Source organism: Solea solea, chromosome 18 (assembly GCF_958295425.1).
Source record: "Solea solea chromosome 18, fSolSol10.1, whole genome shotgun sequence".
Lineage (NCBI taxonomy): Eukaryota > Metazoa > Chordata > Actinopteri > Pleuronectiformes > Soleidae > Solea > Solea solea.
This window is the reverse complement of record NC_081151.1, coordinates 20,649,565-20,674,814: the sequence shown is the minus strand read 5'-3', so window position 1 is coordinate 20,674,814 and position 25,250 is coordinate 20,649,565. Positions and strand designations below refer to the sequence as shown.

The window sequence follows — 25,250 nt, the reverse complement described above, 5'->3', positions numbered from 1 at the left end:
ACCTTGCTCTGTGGGAATGATGTCTGTGGTGTCTTGTCTGCACTGGCAGCGGAGCGTTTCTGTACCGCTGAATGGGACATCTGGTCCGGAGCAACCACTGAAGGCTAAACTGACGGCTCTGCAGAGTGCAGCACTGAAACTTTCCCATAGCCCACGTTCCCATTGGACGCCGGCATAATATGCTGAGTTGGGCTTTCACGGTCATGATGAGGTAGAAAGTTTGAGGTAGACATAGCATAAAGAGAAGATTAATAGGGGGGAGAGGAATGCAAAGAGACAGAGAGGCAAAAGAATAATGGTGCGCATCAAAGCAGTGCCTTCATATTACAGTAATCATAATGAGCAGCACCACTGTGCTGCAAATGTACTTCACACGAGGCGTCCTGTGAAAACAGTGCAGGAAGTCTGATTAAACCTTTAATAGCTGCACTCTCTGACATCAGCAATGATTTGCTGCAGCGCCCAATTTCTCCGCTTATGCGGATGATCTCACTGGTTAGGGGAAGTAGCAATGCCCAATGGAAAAAAAAAAAAGTGCTGTATACCCCTCTTGCTGCTGCCAGCATGTCTGCTCGCTGAGGACCAGGCCATGGGAGTGGCTCCTGCTGATACCACAGCCAGGATGGCTGGAGGCTGGTCCGTCCAGTTGGTTGGGACCCACTATTTCCCCTCGGCTATCATATCACACTGTCCTCTTGTTGACTCCTATTCCCTGCCACTTGAGAGGGCTTGCTGGATTGCTTGCTGCCTGGTCCCCCTGAGCCTCCTTCACACAAACTCTAGCACTTTCTCTCTGTCTGTCTCTCTCTGGGGCCTCCTGATACACAAAGTTGTCTGCTCCCACAAGACGTGGTACTGTAGATATATAATGCAGAATGAGAGGGGGGATATGACCTCAGCTTTTCCACTGCCGTGTTTCCACTTGTGCTGCTGCTTGTACTGTACTCTCCTGGCACCGCAGCACCCCTTGTCCTCTGCATTCTCCTCCCAGAGTGATATATATACTGTGTATATATATGTATATCTACTCAATGGGCTGTAAACAATGGAAAACAATCTGTTAATTTTTGTCCGCCCAGATTGTATTTGGAGTCTAAACTTGAGTATGAAGTGGTTTCTCATCTGTCACGGATGATTTGAGTGTATGAAAGCGAATTAACGGCTCGCCACGGCGACAGCACCGCTGCTCTTCTGTCTTTGATCTAACATGAATGTGGACACCACAGCACTGGCGTGTGAACTCTGTTTCAACTTAGCCTCGCTGAATACATCAGGCCAACTTCACTCTTCTCTGTTGGCGTTTTATTTTTCTGCCGCGGCCCACAAACCGACTGTAGAAATTCAAACGAATATCAACAGATGCTGCCTCTGCATTAAAAAAACCCCAACACAAACAAGTGATGAAACAATGCAGCTATTCCCCAGACGCCATGTTAGTGAGCTTGCAAACACCATTGCCAGAAGTGAGTTCTGGTGGAAGCCTGAGATCACTACACTATCCCCTGAGCCAGCCCAGGGATCCAGCCAGGCAGGCAGCAGAAGTAAAGAGCACTGTAGCTGAAAAGAAACATTAAGTCTACTCTCACCTGCTCTTTGTATCTGCGTCTCTCATTCTCTGTAAGGGAGACATACCTCAGCTTGCTACCTACAGAGGGAATGAGGAGAAGAAAATTGCCTTTTGTGGAAGCATTAATTCAGATGTGTACCTTGCTGTCTGAACATCATTCTGAACTCTCCCGACTGCTTGCTCTCTCTCTCTCTCTTCCACTCTTTTCCCTCTCTCACTCCTCCACTCTCCCACAATGCAACTAAGTCCCATGTCTGTTTTTTTTCCTTCTCCCCTCTCCATCAATAACCCTCTGCCGTCTACTGCCGAGGAATAACTTATTCCCTACGACTCCCTCCCTTTCCCTTTAAGCTTGTTTTGATTTTCATTGTTTGATCTGGCTTGATAAATAAGACAAATGCAGTTAGAAATTCATGGCTGCCCCATCGCATCAATAAATGATTAGTTTGCCACGCTCCCTTGTGATTGATAGGTTGTGCACGGGATGTATTGGAACCAGATTAATTCAATACAGTAGGAGTCATGGGGGAGCTACAAAGCATATCAGCTCATGAAAAATTGAGGTCAATGGAAAATGTAAAAAAAAAAGCGTTGAAAAGAGGAGAAACAAGTTTCGCCTCACTGTGTTTTGTCTTTTTTTTTTCTCCTCGTCTTTATGGAAACAACAAACAAAAACGTCAATGATGAATTGGAAAGGAATCGGTGGAAAAATGCCTCAATTTGTGCCCCTCGTTTTCTCTCCTCTCCTCTTCTGTCTGTCTGTCTGTCTGTCTGTGCGTAGTTTCCACACACAGGCTTTGGTGTGGACCTTGAGCACACAGCCAGGGGCCAGATGAAGAAATACACGGCAAAGCCAGAGAGCACCAAACAACAGAGGCAGGTGTCCAGAGACACAGTTCTCTTCTCAACATGGGGTAAGCAGAGCAATTCTATAGAAATATCTCTCTCCTGCCCCACAGTAAGATTTCCACTCCATCACCTCCTCCTTTAGTGTGCCAACATGCTGAAACCTGTTGGCTGGTGAACAAATTTATATGTGATATGTTCATGTGTGGGGTTGAAGTGCAGAGGTGGGAAGAGTACTGAAATATTCTACTCTTAAGTACAAGTAAAAGTACTGGTCTAAAAATGTACTCAAGTTAAAGTAAAAAAGTAGCTTGTTTAAAATGTATTCAAAGTAAAAGTTACTTAGTTACATTTTTAACAAGGTTTGGGTTCTCCCTCAAGGGGATAGAAATCTCACATTAATTGTTTTTAATTAAAGGCAAACCATTACAATGTATGTAAATATGTAATACGTTTCAGGCAACATGGGTCAAAGGTCACAAATGCTTCAACTTTCTCACTCACTCGGACCTTAACGCCAATTCACCTGTCCTCGTCATTTACCTGTCCTCACTAGAGCTGAAACAATTAATAAATGAAAATGAATCTTCAACTATGTTGATAATCGATTAATCAGTTTGAAATTTTTTTTCATTATTAAAACAAGGTTTCTGATTGTTTCAGTTTCTTAAATGTGGATATTTTATTATATTTCTTTAAATTTCTTTGATCCATAAAACAAAGAAATCATTTGTGGACAAAACGAGAGGTTGGAGAACATCATCATTTTCAGGTTTGATCGACGTTTTTTTTAACGTTTTCTGACATTTTATGGATCAAGCGGTTACTCGATTAATCGAGAAAAGGATCGACAGATAAAACGATTTACAAAAATAATCGTTAGTTGGAGCTCTAGTCCTCACCTGTCGTCGTTCACCTGTCCCCATCATTCACTCCCAATGTGTCCGGTGCATGATTTTTTTATAATTCAGTAACAACATTTTTTTTACTCAGTAATGGATGTGATTTAAACTTTCTAAAAAACACACTTCAGTACAACTAAAATTACAAATTTTAAGTACACAAAAAAACCTACTCAATCTCAGTAACGTGAGTAAATGTAATTCATGACTTACCACCTCTGGTGAAGTGCATGTGTAGAACATGGAGGGTATGTTCCTCTGTGCTCATGATACGAACCTCGTACGTGTTGGGAACATAGAGGCAAAATCATTTTGTACGTGTCAGAGCTTCCCTTGAATTATCAACCTGTACTTTTACGTCCAAACAGAACACAGCTCCGTGTTCTTCAACAGAGACATGCCTCTTTTCACTGAAGATTAAACAGAACAAGACTTCAAACGACGTCAAGGGGGCTTAAATCATAGATGAATTCAATCAGGCTATTTTGATGAATATAAATCCAGAAAGCTCCGCTCACTCTGAGGGGGGAACAAATTGCTCCAGTTTCCCCCTAATGCGAGAATCAAAATGGTAATGAGTTATTAATCACAAATATCGCTGACAGATTATCATAAAAGTGCCAAAGTTCTCCTTTTATATTTACAGTATGTGTTTGCAAATTTTATCTAAAAGGTATCCTCCGGTTTGTCGTTAATGGAGTGTCTTCACTTCCTTCTGTTTAGTTATTCAGGAGGTTTTATTTCACGGTATGTTTGTACAGTGGCTCATTCTGTGCCACAAATAACATGATATTATGTGGTAGAATAAAGTGGATAATTGCCACAGTGAGAAACCAGTTGGGCCCACGTCAAGATAATGTTGTTTGTAGACCGGTCAGTGTGGAGTTTCTCTGCACAGGTACAGGATTCAAGTCTTTGGCAGGAGATTCTTTTAATTGTTTTGTCTTTTTTCAGTAGAACTGAAAGTAATGCCTGACTGAAGTGTACATGTTTTGCAGCTGGGTAATTTTCTCTTTGAGCTACGCTTCCCTGTGCATTGTTCCTTTTTATCTTTTTCTGATTAATCTACATGCTTGGTTATTTGCTCTTTAAATGAAACACACTTGGGGCTATTGAAGGAGATTCAGGCTCAATAGTGTGTTTCATTACTCACAATCCAGCATGTATCAGGTCCAACAACAGCAGCAGGAGACAAGAGGCATTGCCATGTACACTGTTCCCCCCAAGAGCAACCTGTCACTGTCAACAACTAACCCTGGAGTGAAAGTTCACGCTGGCCCGGACATATTTGTGGAGTGGCAGCTGTGGCTTTTCTGTGACTTGTCCGTGGGACCATTCCACGTAAATAAACGGCAGCACTGATCACTTCTGAAGTTGGAACGGGGGGGTTGAGGGTCAGTGAGGGATGGAGGCACAGAAACGCGAGAGAATGAGAGTGCAGGAGAACGACGAGATGGCGACTGGCAGCAGCAGATGAGGTAATTGTGATTAATCACTCTTCTCAGGGGGCAGTGTGTTCAATGCACGAAACAAAAGGAACGAGATGGCGGGAGCAGTGGAGGTGAAGGAGGACCTCCAGCTCAAGGTGGACCTGCCAATTGATCAGGTAAAACACAAGCCTGTGCGAAACCGCAGCCTGTGCAACTCTTTTAACAACTTTAATTTGGCACACAGTCACCACAGTCAACACTGGGCCATTTGCTGATTCCATTTAATTTAAAAGAATGCTACCAACTCTTTAAGTTCTCACAATTTTACAACTTGCACGTCTTTGTAGACAGAAGTGCAGCATTAATGTTGACACCGGTGTTGTCCGATCAATGATCAAGCTTATTGACTTGATTAAGCTCGTCCTTTTCTACATTTTCCAGCCTCAAACTGTTGATTTCACTACAGTTATTTCCCGTTATTCCTTCCATCTCTATAATCCCAGTAAGTTTATAAAAATAGTTGTCTGCAAAGAGTGCGATTTATGAATGCTCAGTAGAGTATGCTTCATAAATATATAAATATTAAGCAAAATCAATACAGCAGTACAGTCTGTGTAAGCCAAGGGGATCTTGTTTTGTTTTTTTTCCGGCAGGTTAAGGCCAAGACAGTCGAGGAGGAGAATGAAGCTGGGAGTTGTTCCACGAATCCTTGCAAAGCCCGTCTCCATGATTCAGACGCCTTGTGTTTGCAGAGGTCTCTGTCTGCAGGTTCCAGGAAAGATGTGAGTACCCTCATTATAAAGTTTTATGGAGTTAGTACGTCACATTTTAGGTCATTTAAACTTTTGGATAAAAAAAAATGACAGCCTAAAATTATGGTAATCACCGTCTCCGTAATTACACGAGCATCACACAGACCTGATTCCGGGAAATCCGCTTTCATCCGTCTTGTTTTGCTCTCTCCATGGTTCTCTTTTTTGTGTATTATGCGCTCGTCTTCGGGGCGAGGAGAGTCGGTGAAAAGTACTGGTGCTGGATTAAAGACACCTGAGCCTCAGGTACAACTTTATGTTGCAGGGATTTTTTTTAAAGCTTATAGCCTCTAGCCAAAGAACACAGTATGTGTCAAAGCACCGAGCTTAAAAAAAAAAAAAAAAAAAAAAATACCCAGAAGTTTGTGTTCAAGATCAATTGAGCTCCATAACTGTGGTTGTATTTGACATCTGCCCCCTGTCTGAGTTGTTGTGCATGTTCTCAAGTGAAGTAGGGCTGAGCTGTGCATACATATGTTCTTTCATGGATCTGTGGTTCCTAGAAATTGCACTCATTTAAATACACTTATTTTGCTCTAATAATCCCCGAGGGACAGCGATATGAAGCAGTGTAACTGTGATGAATGCGCGCAATAGTTGGGGTGATATTACTTTTCCAGGCAATTTCATTCGGCTCTAAAATGAGAAGATATTGAGTCTTATTTAAGCAATCAATAACCTTGAACATTTTGTTTTAATGAAAACTATAATTTCAAGCAGTGGCAATTGCACCGTAGGGGAATGTTTTGGTGTAGTGGTGATTTTTGCTGCCGTATGCACTTTTGCAATAAAGATATTCTTATCGGGATAATTATTGACTTCTGGGGGCCAGTTATGACCCTGGCTAAAGACCCCATCAATAGCTTAATTCATTACTTATCGCTTTTAGTCATACACGCATGTTGCTGATTCAGATTGGCTATGGATCTCGCTCTACGACCGTTACATAATGGAAATTAATAATAATGATCCCTACAGTATACAGAGATGGCTACTTTTTGTAATAATCTTGCCGTGTGCCTTTTTTTTTTTGATTTGTCAGCGTTTGAGTGACATCAAGAGAAGGTAGTTTTTATTGTTGTTGTGTGCTCTCAATTGAACACATCCTCAGTTGGACTCATCACAGTGTCAAAAGTAAAATATGTCATCTTTTAAAAACGTACAACTCGTCAGGACACCTCAACTTAACATAAATCTCCCCTTTTACTGCAATTCTTTCCACCCTGTTGTTTGCTTTCTCTGTGTTTTTTCAGTATTTTGATATAAGCTGTAACTTATCAGACTGGAAACGATGCTGAAGGTGAGACATCCTTACTTTAAGTCCCACCATCATTCATGTATACTCTTTTTTTTTTTTTTTTATACTTTGAGGCCAAACAGACTGTCGCTGTCTCGTTGTCGGCAACCTCATCATTTAGAGGGCTGTGAATAATAATGAGGGATAACTGCGCGGCTATGACTCATACTTTGAGCCGAGTTCCAACAGATTTCCTCCCACTCCGGCGCTCATATGTGCATGTGAACTGCCCCGCGTGCTTCATATATGTGCATGTATACAGTCGCTATTGATGACCAAATTCAATTACATGATTACATTTTCAGCCAAAGCTTTAAATGATTTATTGCATTGAATTTAAATAGTGAATACATTTGCAGACAGCACACCGGCGGAGGCAGTTGTGCGTGTGCGATATTGACCTGTGTGGTCCAGGCCAAATAAAGAATAACGAGATTCAGCATCTCTGCCAAGTGGAGATGTCCACTGGGAGTGAAGGCAGGATATCTCTGTGGAAGTGAGCACACAGCATGGTAGAGTTGGATTCTGCTGCACATTTATCAAAGCTTTTCCTTATAATCACTTGACTGACTTTTGTTGGGCTTTCTGAAGGTTGGCTTTTCTTTTAGAGTGCACTTTGTTAAAGAGCTGATTGATTTCATGGGCGATGGGGGCGGGGCGGGGTCTCTGTCTATGTTGTGGATGTCATACACTTTGAGGTAATGTGTACAAGGGTAGGTTTGCGCTCACTGGCGTCGTGTCATGTTTACAACTATCATTTGTTTTGATTTAACAATATTGGCTGATTTATCAACCAGTCAGCTAAGCATTTTTCTTAATTAATATTGTTAGAAATGCCAATAGGACTGGGGATGTTTGATCAATTGTCTTCCTCTTCTTAAGAATTTTGTGATAAAGAATCGAATCACTATTGACCGTGGGATTGATCCATTCTTGCCTTTACCAATACCAGTCCATTTCATTTGCCTTTCAGCCGCTTTTCCATGCTCCTATTCCCCAACGTTTAGGTAAGCCATTTTGTGGGCCTTATTCACCCCATGCAAGGTCAACTATAATCAACTCTAGACAATGTCACCGCCTTGCTTTTCCAGCGAGCCCGTCAGAGGAGGACCATTCCTCTGGGCTTTTAAGGACCTGCTGCATTATACCATTCAATTACTGTTCATTAGACAGTATGCAGCCATTAATCAGACTGAGATGTTCTGCTAGTCCTCAGCGGGGACAATGAACTGGGGAAATTTATTCTGGCTTCCTCTCTGGGCCACCGTTTAGTTGAGAGAGATGACACTTTGGAATGCAGTGAAGCTTTCAGTACAGAGACATCCTCAACTGAGCTGCTACTCCTCTCTCTCTCTGTCTGTCTGTCTCTCTGTCTGCTTTTAAGTCAAGTGCTGCGCTTCATGCAGCCCTGTTTTTGAATTTTATAAAACACAAGCTTTGTCAGAGATTTACTGCACATGTAGGGGAGTATTACGAATCTGATATATCACCAAAAGGATGGAAACCTGACAGATTTACTGATTAGAGCTTCATATGCATTGAATATGACTAGATGATGATATGAGAAACTGATTTATGATTTCCAGGATGTTAAAGAGAGGGAGGTGTCTTTCAGGCTCAGCAGATTATGGTCATGGATGTCCCGGTTTTTCAAGGGTAGGTTCATCAAAGCATAAAGCCCGGTAGTAGCTCACTGGCAGCAGCGGCGGCCCCCGCATTCCCCTCCGCAGCACCTAATGCACTCATAAAGAGACCACTAATACACTCTGCATTACCAGTTCCTCCCTCACATTGCATGTCACCAGATCCGTAACCACCTCTCAACATCTGGGAGGGCTTTATGCCATACTTTATGGAGACCATCTGGTTGAGTGGGTTTTTTTGCCTCTCCAATCTCAGATGACTTATTCTGGTATTAAAGGCACCTGCACATCAAGGTGTGCAACGCTGGGAGCCTGGGATTATTCACCACTCTTTTTTTATTTTATACCCCATGTCCTTGTAATTTTGAACCTCTCAGCCTGTTCTTTGTGACCATGAAAATACTTATTTTTCCCCCCTCCATGGCTTCTTATTTTAAGAGGACTTGCATGGTCTGGCTTTTATTTGTTAGATCTAGAGAAGAACACATCTGAAAGAATACAAAGTGTGGGCGCTGTACACACTTTATTGTCGGGGAAGGAAGCTAAGAAATAAAGCGGCGTTAAAACACAAACCAAATCATTGATGTAAACATGATATCTCCTTTGTTGGGGAATGTGCCTCTCAGTTGGTTCAGGCAATTTCACTCTAATTGCCGACAAAACATAGGCTTTGGTAGTGAGGCCCATTCAGTGGTCTCCCATCATCCTCAATTGTCCCTTGTGGAAAATTCCAAAGGTGACTAATGGAACAGGATGTGAATCTCTGCAGGTGGTTATCACCGTTTGCCCTTCAGTCTGAGGTTCTCTCGGTCAGTGTGACACCGGGAAAATCGCTGCATCCTGATCTGAGCAGGCTCCCCACCTCGCGCGCATGCCACCCATGCTTTCGTAAAAAAACCAGATAAATACACATCCATGTGCGTGCACATTTAGACATAATCAAACAGACGGCAGTTCAGATCAAATATTTCTCTTCTACATGCATGCATGATTTTTACCTAGTGTCCTTAGTTATCCTCGTATTTGTAGTGTTGGAGTTTTCGATCCAGCCTTGTCCCCTCTAGTACTGGCTTTGATTTCCCTGCTGAATATCAATGGACATTGCAGGGGGGGGGCATTCAAAAATATTACAGCACGTTATTCCTCGCAGACTCCAGACTGACGTACTCATTTTTTTTCGTCCCTACCATGTATATATTGTTGTTTATGAATGGTTCAGCATCATTCATGCCTCATATTCCCTCGCTGTCAGTGTGGATCTGCACATGACACAAGATGTGAAGCATCACCAGAGTCTTCAGCCATAGAGAAGGGAAGTGCAGGATGAGAGAGAATTGTTGAGTGTTTGCATCGAGAGTGTTTCTACCCACTCACCTCGGTTATTTTGGTTTTCCACTAGTGATAGTACCTGGTACCTGGTATGTTTTTTAGTACCTGCTCTGGCGAGGTTCCAAGCAAGCTAAGGCGATACTATGCGTGACTTCGCCAGACTGCCGGCCACTAATTGGTCACAGGAAGAGACGTCTGACACAAGAATTAAGCTGAACAATGCCGAACTGTAGATCAGTAAAAAAGTAATAATCCTAAAAATGTGGGTTAATCACCAACAGTTACGGGGAAATGTCTAAAATCTCAATATTTAACAGAGGAATCTGCATCACAAACCCTGCCTCTGTATTTCAGTCCAGTGACTGTGTCAGACGGAGTCTGTGCTCTGGTCATGGAGGAAATACTGAACAAGTCTTTTTTTAATTAACTGATTCTAATGATTCAGTTACACTGAAAACAACTGCTTTACAAGTCACTAGTCACTCGTTTGTGTGTGTTGTGGTAGTTTCATGCAGTGATGACTCCGCGTTGAATAGGTTCTATTTTGTAATAATAATGCATTTAATTTAAGGGCGCCTTTCAAAGCACTCAAGGTCACCTTACAGTACATGATTAAAAAAAACAAAAACAAATAAAATGCTGGCGATAAAAATACAAATACAGGTGATAAAAATACTGTGTGACCACCCTTACGCCTATTTTGTAGGGGAAAACCACCCTGTGCCGTGCCGAGGCAAGCTGGGACCATAGGTGGAAAAGGAGCTAAACAAAAATGACCGGTGTTGCATCAAAATGTCAATATCTGCACCACTTTCTCTCCTTGAAAGGTATTTTTCAGTGGAAAATTGTTGACCTTTTCCTAAAAGCAAATCTACCAGCAAAGTACTTACAGTCCTCCTTAATGTGCTGCACTTTACCAGGTAGTTCATCTTGACTTCCGTGTGTAAAAACAGAAGATACTACCGGGTTCAGTTTGGCTGAGATTCTCCTTCAAAAGTTATTGGCACCGTGTACAATGGCCTTGTAATTTATGGGAACTGTTAGGGCCTCTGACAGAAGTTGTAAAGCATCTTGACTGATTGGGTAGATGTAAGATGTGTGCAGTCATGGCATATTGCCGCCTGTATGTGCGCGCGACATGCAGAGAGCCGCAGAGCTCGCTCTGTCACAGATAAATTTCTCCACACAGTCAAATTAAGTTGTTGTAAATCACCTCGCACACCCGAGACTAGTCCTGAGTGACGACCTTTACGCCTATTTGACGTTAACTCTTATTTATGTTAATCACATCCGTATTATATCGACAGTAAAACTGTGTCATATTCTGAAAAGGTCATTGTTTTGTAGCGTAGCATGTGGCGGGGACGGAAAAATACACCGACTTTTTGATTATAAAGTTTAAGTAACTTACAGATGCTTGATTACATTGACATCAAACGTATAATTAAAACCAACGACAGTGCTTCTCATGCAATTTCTTCCTTCTCATTCATTCATTCCTTGTAAAGTTCTTATTCATGCTTTGCTGGGGGAGAATCACAGTCTTTGTAAACCACAGTAAAACTGGAATAAAATGTACACTTTACTTCTCATTCAACACATACATGCCTTCAAAAGACAGTGGCTCCCAACAGCAAAGACTCTTCTTTTTTGTTTTACATTTACATGCTGAAAAATAACAAGTTCCAGAGACGGCGTGTTGAAAATCACTCATTGTGATGTGAGAGAGACGCTACGGCGTGTGATCTTAGCCGCACTCGGGCTCTGTGAAGTGCACCACTGTCCAGTTACACATTAGCTTTGATTGCCAGTTTGTTCTGTGCATCGCTCAGAGCTTTTGAACTACATCCCCAAGATGAAAGCCACTGTGCGTCCACTGCGGACTGCCGCTGTTGCTTATACTGGGACGGGCATTATGTATAATTTATTATACAATGCATCCTGAGACGACACCCTATTCCATTTTAACTTGATGCCTCTTTTTTTCTTCTCTCCCTGTATCTTGTGTTGTGTATCTTGTGTTGAGTCAATGTGTATGATGCCACTTAGGTACGTCTTTGTTGTGTCCAGTGGGGAGACTTTGATAGCATTCGTTCCCATGGCGAGAGAATCACTCATCCTTTCTCTTTCCTTGCTTTCTCTTTTCTTTAACAACCATAGCCACAGAATACACTAGTGTCAGACTCTGCTCTGGACCAGACGTTCTCCCCCGAACCACCAGCTGCTCATGTACGAGATAAAACAGTGTTATAAACCAAAATAAAAATGTCTTCCCTCTTGACAGCCCCAGCGTGAATATATAGCCTCTTATTTCAGCGACTCTATTGCATAATTATGTATGGTTATGAATATTACATGGAGCCTCACACTGAGCGCATGGTAAGATGCCTAATTGCGGAGTTTAATTATTAAGAAGCAAAGGTCCTGGGCAGATTTTTGAGAGAACCACTTTTGATAAATTATTTTTTTGCAGTTTTCTGATGAATTATTTTCAGGGGCTTGCGACTAATCAGTTTGGCATTGGTGGACATTGAAACCGCTCTTAGGAGAGACTTATCTTCCCGTGGAGAGGAATTACTATGCTGATTAAATCCACTGAAATCAACTAATAACTTAATGAGTGGATGGATGGTTGGAGTGGATGGGGAAAAAAAAAAAAATATATGAATCATTGCCTCTCAGCGTGGCAAACACAAGGGCGCAGTGATGGTATGAGGACGTTTGCTGTTGACCTCGGGGCACAGCTTTTATATTTCTGTGTAGCATGATGGAGAGTATGTGTGATGGTATGTGCTAAAGAAAAAAACTCATTAAGCTCAGTGTAATACTGCGTTATGCATACGAGTCACTTCAAGGAGAAAGTCCAGAGAGGCTGACTAAACAAGGAATAATAAACTAGTTCTCCCTCCAGAAATGCCAAAGACACTAAATACAGCTGTTTGCATAACTACAATACTAAGTTGCTGCTGCCACTTCTTCCTCTAAAATGTACTTTAACTGAGGCGCCCACACACAAAAACATCCCTCTGTAGTTATGTAGTCGGTTGAAGTGTGCTTAGCATGCAGAAAAGTCCAAGTCCTGACCCCGGCTTTGTATCAAAAGCTACAGTATTTGAAAATGAATAAAACAGGCTTCTCTGCGTGTTACTTCAAATATAGAACCAGCACACAGCTAATGGCAGTATTACAGACAATAAGAATCGTTGACCCACTTGAATGGAGTCCTGCGTCACGCTGCGACCGTGTGAGAAGTAGTTCACCGCAACTGTATATGGGCTCAACCGTGGGGGCAATCGCTGGACCGCCTCCATTCCCCCTCGTGAAAATTGCATGTCGGTCTGGCACTTGTGAAAAGCAGTGGAGTTGCTTTTCTCAAGGCAGCACAAATATGTGAATAATTGATCGGCGTTGATGTGAGGATCACCTCGGCGTATCCACTACTTGTTTGGTGGGCAGGTGCGTGGCCATCTGTCAATATCCTGTCAGTCATTTCACGTGGCAGGCACTCTGACCAGCTCAGACACCTCGGTGGGCAGCTGTTTTCAGTGTGATGGATGGAAATAATGGGGGCACATTAAATCTGTTCTCTCGCCGTGGTGTAATTGCAGTGATTATAAATGATGGATTGGACAAAATAAAATAATTGATCCATACCAGTAACCGGTTTTAATGTCGCATCTGATTGGAATGAGATGTCTTTTTAAACTATTTCCCAGGTAAATTGAAAACAAACACTTTATGGTGAACATTTGGAAAGTATTTTGGACTCTTGCCTTTGTAGTTGTCGCCGGGGGTCTGTAAAGTCGCTAAATATGCACACACACTGGCGTTTAGCTCACTTGGTAGAGCTGCCCCATGTTGAAGTTACACTCCTCGTTACAGGCGGCCCTGGTTCGAATCCTGCATCGGACGGTCCTTTTCTGCACATCATTCCCCCTCTCTGCCTCTCTCTGCACTGTACTATAAATTAAAGGTTTTAAAAGCCCAAAGAAAATATACTTTAATTATGCACACAGAAATGGCACGAACATTAAACGGACGTTCTTTCTCCGTTTCTGTTATTATATCTAATGTTTAAAGCGTTGTCTTCTCTGTTTTTTGGTGTAACATAACACCAACAGTCCTCCCCATACTCAAGATGGACGGGTGTAGTTATGAAAAACCTTTTTCCTCCATTGACATCATCCAGAGCCACCTGAAGGCCACTTTCCCACCTCTATTTCTCTCTCGCTCTCTCTCTGTCTCTCTTTGTTTGTTCCAGCCTGGTAACTGCCCACTGTCTGAAGCTAATGGCTGGATACACGGCTAAAAGCTCTCAGTGTGATAAGGTAATGTGAAGTGAAAGAGAGGGAGGAAGTGAGCGCCGTATCAGTGGGACCATATATACTGATTATACAGTGATGAGAAAATGGTCTAAAAATAAAAACAAATGGAGAATGCCACATGATATCACTGCGCCCCAGATTGCTGACTGCGGTGTTCGGAGTCGTTCCCAGACCGTTATGGAGCAGGCATGACAACAGGAGCCCAGACTTACTGCTGTCCTCTAAGCTGACCTCCCTGATGTCATACCAAATAAAATAAAGTCGGGTAACATTTTGTTTTGCCGATGCATGAATGGATTATGAATATTACATTGACGATTGCATAATTCAGTGTTGTTATTCTCGCAGGGTTTGTGGTGTTATAGTGGGCTTTTATCTGTCGTCGTTGGCCATGTTGAGCTTTAAAGGGAAAACTGGCTTCTTCATTACCTTCACAATTGAGCCTCTCGCTTTGACTCTCTTATCATTAAGTGCCACAGAGTTTATCCAGTTCAGACTTTTGTGAGTCTGTAAATGATTGTAGTGATATGCAGTAATTTGCTTAGCTTTCCCAGGCGGCTGATGTCCTACCAAGCTATTCCATCCTCTCTACTCTCACCTTCTCGCATTTGCTCCTTTGCTGCCTTCCTCCGTCACATACACAGATGTATGTACACATTTGCTTTCCATTTATAGATTTATCTTTTTATTTTTATTACTGCCTCATTTTGCATCGCTCACAGACTCTCTCTCTTTCTTTCCCCCTGTTGTTTTTCTTTATCTTTTGCCCAGACTGGTTGTCCTTAGTAAGATGGATGTGTGCACTCCCAGGGCAGATGGCCCTGTTGTTGCTCTGTTGTACCCAGCTCACACTTTAACACCCGGCCTGCTTGTCTGGTCTGACGGACTGTTGCCTGGGGAAAGGACTGTAGTCCTACACTGTGCAGCAAACAGAGGCTGTGCAGCTGACTGCATGGGTGCTCACATCCCTTTTTTTAAAAGGGAGCAGACTCCAGCAGACTTTGTGCCAAATACACACATGGGGTTTTTGATTAAGGATATTAACGGTAAATATTTATTTTTGTTAAATTTCTTATTACAAGGGTAGCCAATTGAATACATGGAAATTCAAAATTTCAACCCTAGAGTGTCCTTGCAGGGCACCTTTTTACTTTTGTGACTTGTGAAAAAAATATCAATGAAGTTACCTTACATAGTTCTTTGCCCGTCTAGGGTAAAACATTTTCTAAAAGTATAAGAAAAACCCATCTTAACTTAAAGGGACATTTGTTTTTAGTGTTAGGGTTGCGGTTAAGGTTCCCTAAAGCTGGATCTGCTGCTGATTGGTCCGACGGCGTGACATACAATGACGTTACCATTTGTAATCTCTTGCCCAAAAAAAGGCTTAAAAGCAGATCAATTTCAGTCAAGACGACAGTATTTAGTACTATTTCAGCGGTTTGATCTTCTGCGTTGTTGAGGTTTAGACTGAATAAACTGTAACTTACCAGATTCAAGATCACATTTCAAAGATTGCTCCAGAGTTTAACCTTCTTTTTCGTTAAATTTGAGGACACTAAATGGGGAACCTTTTTGAGGCAGCGTTAGCTCACCTGGTAGAGCTCCCGCCCTATGTTGAGATTACAGTCCTCACTGCAGGTGGCCCTGGTTCAAATCCTGCAGCAGTCAGTCCTTTCCTGCATGTCATTCCACATCTCTGCCTCCCCATTTCCTGTCTCTCTTCACTATACAATCCATTAAAGGCATTAATAAAACCCAAAAAATATACTTAAAAAGGGGAATCCTTTCTTCAGTAACATATAACCAGGCATGTTCTTAATTCCTTTCAGTCTGTGAATGCTACTGTAAGGCAGAGATGGAAAGAGCACTGAAATGCTGTACTGAAGTACCACTATTTTGAAAACATTTTATTTAAGTACAAGTAAAAATACTGGTCTAAAAATGTACTTAAATTAAAGTAAAAAGTAGCTTGTGGCAAAGCAAAAGTTACTTACTTGTAATTCCACCTCTGCTGTCAGGCATTTGTCCTGTGGTCGTATTTCGGTAATAAGTTAAGTACAAGATATTACAAAGACGTTAAATTGGTAGATTCACTGGAACGATATCTTGTGTGAATAGTCACAATTCATCAACTCTAACTAACATGAATCTTGCCAAAGATTCTCATATGGATTTAATGCCATGTTAGCTGCTCGGGGGAAATTTTTTGATTTTTGAAATCTTTTAAACCTTGTCAAAGATCACGTCAGTGCATAAATAGAAGATATCCCATGATGTCCCAGGGTTTTGCACTTACTACCACACTTGGCAAAGCTCTTTTTCCTTGTGTTGTACCTATAGTGTCACATTTCATTAATGTATGTTAGCAGCAACTTATCTAGTGTTGATTTTTACTGGTCGTCTCTGCAATTTTATATTCATGTATTCAGTTTCAGTAGATCAGTGATCTAACTGGTTTTAAACCAAAAAAAAAAAAAAAAAAAAGTAGTGCTGCTTCATGTATATGCTGCTCATGTTCAATCTTTGTGACCCCCCCTAGCTATTAACTACCTCAGACTGGGCATCACTTTGCAATGGCGGTAACCTGTGCCTTTTTCGATTGATTCATTCCATTTCATTGCCATGATAAAGTTTTACAACAGCTATCATTTACCGGCGGCATGCACAGGCCTCTTTAGGAGATCTGTGCTCGATTTCTGCACGGTGATCCAAGGATGATAAATCACTGGACACACATAAATTACATCAGTGAAATCATATGCGGCGTGGGCTTTTCGTAGGCACATATGTAAATCCAGTCAGGGATGTTCCGCTGCGCAAAAAATTGTCGTCTTTGTCTCCCCTCTAACCATACACTTTCTTTCATTTCAATCTCGGCAATGCAATTGCAATATTGTGCCTTCGCTGCTCCTATCATATGTAATGAATGTGCTGCCCCAAAGCTGAGAGTCATAATTGATTATAAAGCACGGTGTTTGTCTTTGCCTCATTGTAGAATGATGAGGATATCGTGTCGGTGTGCATGGGTGTGTGGAGGTGTCCTGCTCGTCTGGCGTGTGGACAGGACAGGACAGGACAGGACAGGACCTCAGAAGTTGCATGTGCTGCAAGCTCTATTTCATCCTGCCTAATGAAGAAGCTGCGAGCGTGCTCTTGGGTCACTGTGGGAACGCACGCGGCGAGGTCACTTCAAAGGCGGGATAATGACGGATTAAGTCTAAATCATGTCCATGCTTTAGTCGCCGCCTTATAACTAGCCTGTCGCTTTGCATTTTATTCAAAAATCATGGCAACATGATCTGGTAAACTGTGCCTGCCTTAATTTCCCTTGTTCATTTTTCAAGACGCAAATTCCCCACATCCAGATTAATGGATGGTGCTGGGCAGAGTGGTGGGCCTTTTTTTTTTTTTTTAAACCCTTGATGGTTATGAAATATTCTTTCATTAGTGTTCATATATATATCCCCATGTCTTCATGTTTTAATGCTCTGCTGTCTCTGCAGTTCCTTATTGCTGTGTGTTGTGTCCGTGACAGTGATACAGCTTTTCATTTATGACAGCCCGGCTTGCAACCAAGATATTATATCCTTGGCTAGTTCTATTCTGCATTCGGAATTAACTTACACACCCAAGGGCCTTATTGCTCAGTCGATGAACGGGTACAGCAGAGGAGTCTCCTGATCGTAAAGCAGAGACATAGCGCTCTAACCCTTGGAAGTGTATGTGAACCAGAGATGGTTTGGTAGAGGGTGATACTCTGAGATAACTGAGCTCTTAGCACTCTTATGGGCAAGGAGATGGCACATAAATACACTGCTTTACTGCCATTCATCTTGTTCAGTGTATAAACCTCACAATCTTTGACCTCAGGCCTGCAGTTCCTGTAGAGTCACAGGTATGTAGGAAGCACTCGGGGAAGTGTAATTGCTGTTGGAGTGATTTATCCCCCTGTAGGCCCTCTAAGAGCACTCAAACACTCAGATACTGTGGTCAACAACGCACCCTAGCAGTTATAATCAAGGAGACCTGCTGTGGACTCAGGCACCAATTTGCTTGTTTGTGATGAGAGGTGCAATGTCAGGAAATATTTAATGAATTTCATCCGTGATTCAGACGAAGTGGGTCCGCTGTTAATCAGGTTCCAGGAACCTTCCTTCTGGACATTCTCTTGATAAAGCCACGGCGACTACTAATAATCAGTAGCTCAGTTGCATGACAGATTGTATTAAGTTAACAGTTTTAAGTTAACAGCTTTCCTGTCTTGTTTGTGTTATGAAAGCTGCTAGAAAAGCTTGCTTATAAATCATAAAGGCATTGCGCGGACCCTGGTATACTCGCGCATAAAAATCAGTTTTATTCCAGCAGTGCAATAACAACACATTGCAGTGCAGCAGTCTGTCCAGGGTCACTGAATTGGGTTGATTTCGGTGTTGCCTTTGCCTTTTTTTTTTTTTTTTTTTATCAACCCCAGTAATGGAGCATGTGGAAAGAAACAGTCAATTTATCCAATTCAGATTCAAAATCTAATATTTGGAAAGCTGCAGTTTTTTTGTTTGTGGGCTAATGTCCTGGGAGCATTGTATGGAAAATGAAAGGAGGAAGATGAAAAACAAAATCCATGATGTTTATGTATCCTGTCTCCACAGGAAATCTCACAGGTCCTTTGTTGTCGTCCCCCTGACACTCGGATGAAATGACCAGTAAAGTGCCAATTTTACTAGACCACTTGTTTTTTCGCCAACAAAGTCATAGGTTTTCTTCCTTGTTTAGGAACCAATGGTGTGAACGTGGGGGGAAGAGTGCACACACGTGCATGTATGTGTCTGTGAGCTGGGGCAGTGGAGGCGAGGAGAAGTTTACAAATGGGATCCATCATTTTTCATGCACCGTGGTGACATCCCCCTGTCAGCCAATTTCGCTCCGATAGCCCAGTCCCTTGGTTCATTGATATCTGCATTAGGGACCTTTGTTAAAGGTCTCATCTAAATGCATTGAAAAACGCCTTGCTCCCTCTGTGTGTGCCTCCCTACTGTTAAAAGTGTGTGCATGCATGCATGTTGGCTGAGCAAAGACTTGCCGACTTGGCTTTCTCTACATTATGGTTGGTCTTTGTAGCAAAACAGTGTGATGTCACTGAACCTGCGAGAGGGGAAAAACAACAACACAGAAAACCATCAACAAAGTCACCAAGTGCTTTAGTGTTCGTGTTATTCATATAATTAAATTAATAATGTCCAAATCATTGGGGGGGGGGAGCGTGACCTGGTAACTTGTTTTAAGAAGAGTGCAGATGGCATTTCATTTCAAATTTGTACAGTGCTGTCTGTATGTCGTCGGTTCGAGTGTTACCATTAACCAAAACACTTCAAAGCCACTTCATTTTATTCCACTAAAAGCACTCCCCTTTATATCGCGCACTTGTGCTGTGCTGCAGTTCAAAACCTAGCTGGGCTGTACATCCCTCGCTGCTATTAAGACAATTTAATTTGCTATTCCTGTCTGTCTATTTTACAGAGCCATACCGCGATACCGCTGAGGTGCCGAGGGGCTAATGTCACTGTCAATCCGCCGTCCCCTCAGCTACAATCTCGTGGCTTAATTTCCACACACATCCAAGTACCCTCAAGCATCAAGAGGTCTCATTCGCACACTGGAATCTAAATTGGCCTTAACCAAACTTAACACATTGGTTGTTAAGCACTCTGAACAATTTCAGCAGGTGTGTCTTCATTTTGGTTCAAGCCGTGCACACCCACAATCTGGCATTCCATTAATGTTTAATATAAATGTATGTCGCGCATTACCATTTGCAGCTTTTAGGTGGTTAGGCTATAGCTCCTGGCACTGTCATAAGATATATTAAGAATCGTAATTAATAAACTTGATAATCTGAAATTGACTAATAATTCTGTGCTGGAGGACATCCCCACATAATGATCCCATAGGGATCCTATTAAAAGTCTTTCTTTCTATAATCTATAGTTGCACAGTTGTGCTATACGATACGGCCGTGTTGCCCTTGCAACAGTCTTGAAATCCACTTTGAAATGACTTTGTGCTTAATAATTTACATTAAGTTTATAGACCTTGTGGTATGTCACAATAAGTGCTCGTACATGAATGATAGTGCATCTCGGAATGTTTACAAAGAGAATTGCACTGGGAGCATCTGTCACTGCCTGTCACTAGTTTGAAGGGAAAATGTGAGTGTTTGACACATGCTATTACCGTTTTGTTGTTGTCCCCTTTTTCAGAATTGGTCCAAGAGAGGACAGGGCTATGATAATGTCCTTTAGTCCGAGGCGGTATTCATAAGATGGATTAAAAAAGCCACAGACGGCCTTTACCCTCGCTTGAATACAATTCAAAGGTGGATCCCCCCCCTTTTTTTTCTTTTTTTTTTTAATGTTCCCGGTGATGTGCTCTCTTTGTAAATAAACCTATTGCGACCGTACTCTTTCATCATGTGAGGCAGAAATGTCACTGCCAATTCAAACAGGCCCGGGCCCAAAACACCCAAACATGGTGAGATTTAATGCGAAAATCAGTGCAAGGGTCACCGGCAAAAGAAATGGGGGTTTTGTGCGGCACGTGCCTCAATACACAACACTCCCAAACCAAAGGTAGAAAGCAAAGCCCTCACCGGCTATTTTCGACCCGTCATTATTTCTCATATATCCCAAACTAGCCGAGACCAGTGCCTTTGACAGCATGACTGATGAGTTTGCTGTCGTGAATGTCAAGAGAAATGGTCTCCTGCACCTTATCTACCCTATTTCTCATTGTGAGTGAGACTTGGGGGTTTTTATGGAGAAAAGCCGTGGCTGTTGTGATGAGCATTACCCAGTGATAATGAAGGGCACGCTGCTGTACTGTCAGCCTTTTACAGACAGACAGACAGGCAAGGCGAGCGGACAGGGACCCGTCGGCTGCCGAGAGACGATGTCCATTCATGCGTTTATGTGCCCTTATGTCTTTATCTGAGGACCGGGATAAATGAACTCATTTATATATTTACACTATGTCAGTGCTGTGATTGCCTTATCTCCTCCTGCCTTCATTCATGGAGGGAAATGTCAAGAGGTAATCATGTCAAATGTGCCTTTTGTTAGTGCTATTCTTTAATCTCAAAGAGTGTATTGAAAACATTTGGGTGATGGGGTCTGTGAAATCCTCTTTTGTAACATATTTGATTGAATTAGAGATGTTTCCATACGTCTTTGATTATTCATATCGTCCACCTTAAACCCGCATATAGTTCCATACATAATGGAGAAAAAAAAAAATAGAAACCATGCATACTTAATGTTTGGGTTTCCACTCAAAATCTTACTCCTCATTGAACAATTACTGTCTGAGTGCATTTGAAACCCAACCGTCCAATTTAAGCACTTTTCCTCCCACACTATGTTTTTCTGATTTGGTGAGCCCGCATATCCCACAAGGTTTTTTTTAGTGATCTTGTCTGTATCTTGGCATGCAAACCTGCCAGTACAGACGGAGGATAATGAGGTCAGACTCAAATCTGAGCGGTGAATGTCAGGCAAGAAGCTGCATATTTATGATGGCTTCAAGAGGTATTTATTGCCTTGTTTCCAGCAGAACATTTTCTGCCAAGACCTGACAGGTTTCCTTGGAGATTAGTCTTAGATACCCAATATTAGGTGGCAGATTGAACAAATCATTCCCCCTGCTGATTTTCACTCGCCCTCCCTCTGTTTCCCTTCTCACCACTTTCCTTTCTGTTTGCTTGCCTTCTCCTGTCCCTCCTTGCATTTTTCTCTCCCCATTCTCCGTCTCCCACTCCCACTCCTCTCAAAAGTTTTTAAACGCGTTGTGTCACTTCATGTCGTGTGGTTACATAGAAACAAATCAGGGCTAAAACATTTGTTTACTTTGAGGGGATAAAGGGGGGGGCGGGTGAGAGAGAAACAGCGCTGTGCTAAATGTCAAGGATGATGAGGTGGGTCGGGCTGGCAGTTGGGTTGCGATTATGGCCGCCTTTGCACGACATCATCACAAACTCTGACAACTGAGTCGACTACACAATTTATGCCCCAGAGGGCTAAGTCTCCCAGATCTGCACTTTCACCAAGAAATGAAATTCACGTTATCTTTTCGAACATCACTCCTTCCTTTTTGCCCTCATAAACCAGTGTCAGGAACAGAGGAATTCATACTTGAAAACCAAAGAATAGTGCATTCTGGCAAACTGTCTTTCAAACACACTCTCATCTCCTCTCCTGTTGATGTCTGCTTCCTTCAGTAGTTAACCAAATGTATATTTCCTAACAAAAATTCTAAATATGATTAATTCTAATAAGGCTGCTGAAATATTCTAACATTTTACTTAAGCACAAGTAAAAGTACTGGTTTAACTCAAGTTAAAGTAAAAAAGTAGCTTGTTTAAAATCTACTCGGAGTAAAAGTTACTTAGTTACCTTTTTTAAAAAAAGGTTGGGGTTCTTGTGTTGTGCAAAAAGATCAAGGGGACACAAATCTCACATGAATTGAACTATCAAAATGGGTCAAAGGTCACAAATTCTTTAACTTTCTCACTCACACAGGGACCTTAATTAATGCCATTTCACCTGATCGTTCACCTGTCTTTGTCATCGTTCACCTGTCTTCATCATCGTTCACCTGTCCTCATCATCATTCACCTGTCCTCATCGCTCACCTGTCCTCATCATCATTCCCCTGTCCTCATTATCGTTCACCTGTCCTCATCATCATCCCTCTGTCCTCATCATTGTTCACCTGTCCTCATCATCGTTCGTATCTGGTGTTTTTCTATTTATTTTTTTAAATTTAAATTGCAGGCCATCATTTTTTTACTCAGTAACAGATGTGATTTAAAACGTTTAAAACGTAGCAAAATACAGTAGTTTATTTTACGAACATTTAATTGACACAAAAAACCTACTCAATTACAGTAACGTAAATGTAATTCATTACTGTCCGCCACTGGTAACGTTTCATATCATTTTTTAATAACTTTCAGCCACAGAAAACTAAACGAGTTGTCATCTATTTGACCTGCGGTATGACAAGTTGGAGTGTGCTCATGCCTGTATGTTTGCTGAGTGCCTTGTGTATGAGCTATATGATTCTTTCATGAGCTGTGTGGTGGCTGGCCTTTCAAAGGCGTGTTCTCATTGAGCACTTAATCAATACTTGTCATCTTGAACTCATCCTCCGAAGTGGGGCCCCGTGTTCTTTGTCTGCCCCGCGATCCATCTCCATACAGCGCCTTGCATTTGTATTACACACTAAGAGGACTTTTTTCATTATCAGAAGACTTAACAGATTTTCATACGCACAAGACGTGGTTTATAAAAATCTATACAAGGTGCTTAGGGCCTGGGGCGTCGTGGAATGTGGGATAGGCCGGGAACACGGGGAGAATTTAAGATGTGAAGAAAGGCGTTTCCAGTGTTTCTTTGTTGAATCTAGTTTTATGTATTTTTTATTTTTTTATTTTTTTATTTTAATCATATGGTCTTTCAGTTTGAGAATGTTTTTTCAGATTTAGTAACACCCCACCACTTCCTATCCACCTATTTATTGTTCCTATATATTCATTTACTTGTTTTTTTTCAATTAAATACCTTTTGCCTGCTTTTTCGGAGTCTACTCCGATGTTTGTATTCATTATGTGGTCAGCTAGCCTGACTCTGACCATGACTTTTTCACCTCGTGTTCGCTGATGAATTAATCCTGATTTATACACTTGACAGAGTGGAGTTGCCAGTCATAGTAAGTGGGCAGTTGCCCTGGCTTTGCCACAATATGACTGATCCAAATGACAAACTTGGCATATACTCATTTGCAGTCTTTGACGTTAGGGATGTGTCTGATACCGATACCGATATTACAAACTTGAGTGTCTACCGATACCGATATTATTCCATTTATGAACGTATGAAGCTGTTAACAACACATTTGTGATAAGTCATTTCAAAGACATAATTCTCCAACCGTGTAACAAATATTGTAAAAAGATGATATAAACAGCCCAAACCTGACTTAGCTTAAATGCTTTCCCTGATTTTTATTTACATTTTTACAGGATTGTATTGGATTTTACATTTTTATCTGTCCGATACCCCATCCAGTGATTTTGACCAATATCGGACCGATATCAATACCGATTCCCATTCTTATTTGACATGGAAGATATTAGATGGCAAGTTTTAGGCTGAAACGGTTTAATAAGTTAATATTGTAAAGCAGACAATGTAAAGCAAATGCACGCCCCCTTTTTAGGAATTTCGGAAGCACACAGAAGCAAAAGTGAAAGGAGGAGGATGAGGAGGAGGGTATATTTGAGTGAAGACGAGCTGTCATGGAGGAGCTGAGCAAATTTCCTTGCAAGAAGGTGCTGTATAAGAAAGAGGGCATAGTTTTGGGGTAAAGCATTAAAACATCTGAAGTGAAATAAACAAATAATGCTCTTTGAATGAAGGACCGTGGTCTGAATGAAGATTCTGAGTAAAAAAAACAAACAAACCCTCTATGGGTTTGATTGCTGTTGGTCAGCTCTTCTTTCTGTCTATTTGCTTTGGGTTTAAGGAGTCACCAAAGGTAATTTATAGCATCCCACCTCCCAGGAGTGCAGTAGATAAGGCACCTCTAAAGCTGCCAGACTAAAAAACGGAAGACTTTTGGATTCTGCATGAGTGTGGTTTCTAAATCACTGGCAGCTTCTTGCGATTGTTCTTTTGTGAGTCTATCTGTGGTAAAGACTGATCGTACTCAGGGAGGGCAACGCAAGAGCGATTGTAGTTTGTGAGTTTATCTGAAGTAAACACCGATAGCATTGCACGAACAAAGACACAATGCTTTTAAGTATCTTTTTTTTCTTTCTTTCTTTTCTTCTGTCCCCCCCTCTACTCAACTTCTGTGTTCCAGTCGTGTAGCTCGGCCTTCTCAGAAACAGCTGTGCAGCGATCCATGTTCTTAACACACTTAAGAAAATAGTTTTTGAAAATTGGACCTTGAAGAATTCAGAGCGGCTGAGTAATTGGAGGTCAATAGAAAGCAATGCTCCACGACAGAGCTGAACCCACAGAGAGAGAATAACAGAGAGAGAGAGG

At 41.8% G+C, this 25,250-nt stretch overlaps 1 protein-coding gene across 7 annotated transcripts in view; it reads left to right on the top strand.

Annotated features, from left to right (window-relative positions):
• The window catches only part of LOC131444765 (doublecortin domain-containing protein 2C), a 303,607-nt gene that overhangs the window by 4,187 nt on the left and 274,170 nt on the right, over positions 1 to 25,250 (top strand). For 6 of the 7 annotated variants that reach the window (XM_058615394.1, XM_058615393.1, XM_058615391.1 and 3 more), the window contains exons 7-9: positions 2,349 to 2,481; positions 4,821 to 4,921; positions 5,399 to 5,527. In XM_058615394.1, the coding sequence (XP_058471377.1) occupies positions 2,349 to 2,481; positions 4,821 to 4,921; positions 5,399 to 5,527 (363 nt within the window). Of the gene's footprint in view, positions 1 to 2,348; positions 2,482 to 4,820; positions 4,922 to 5,398; positions 5,528 to 19,665; positions 20,185 to 25,250 lie in introns of those variants that run through there. The other variant, XM_058615389.1, reaches the window with a different exon arrangement.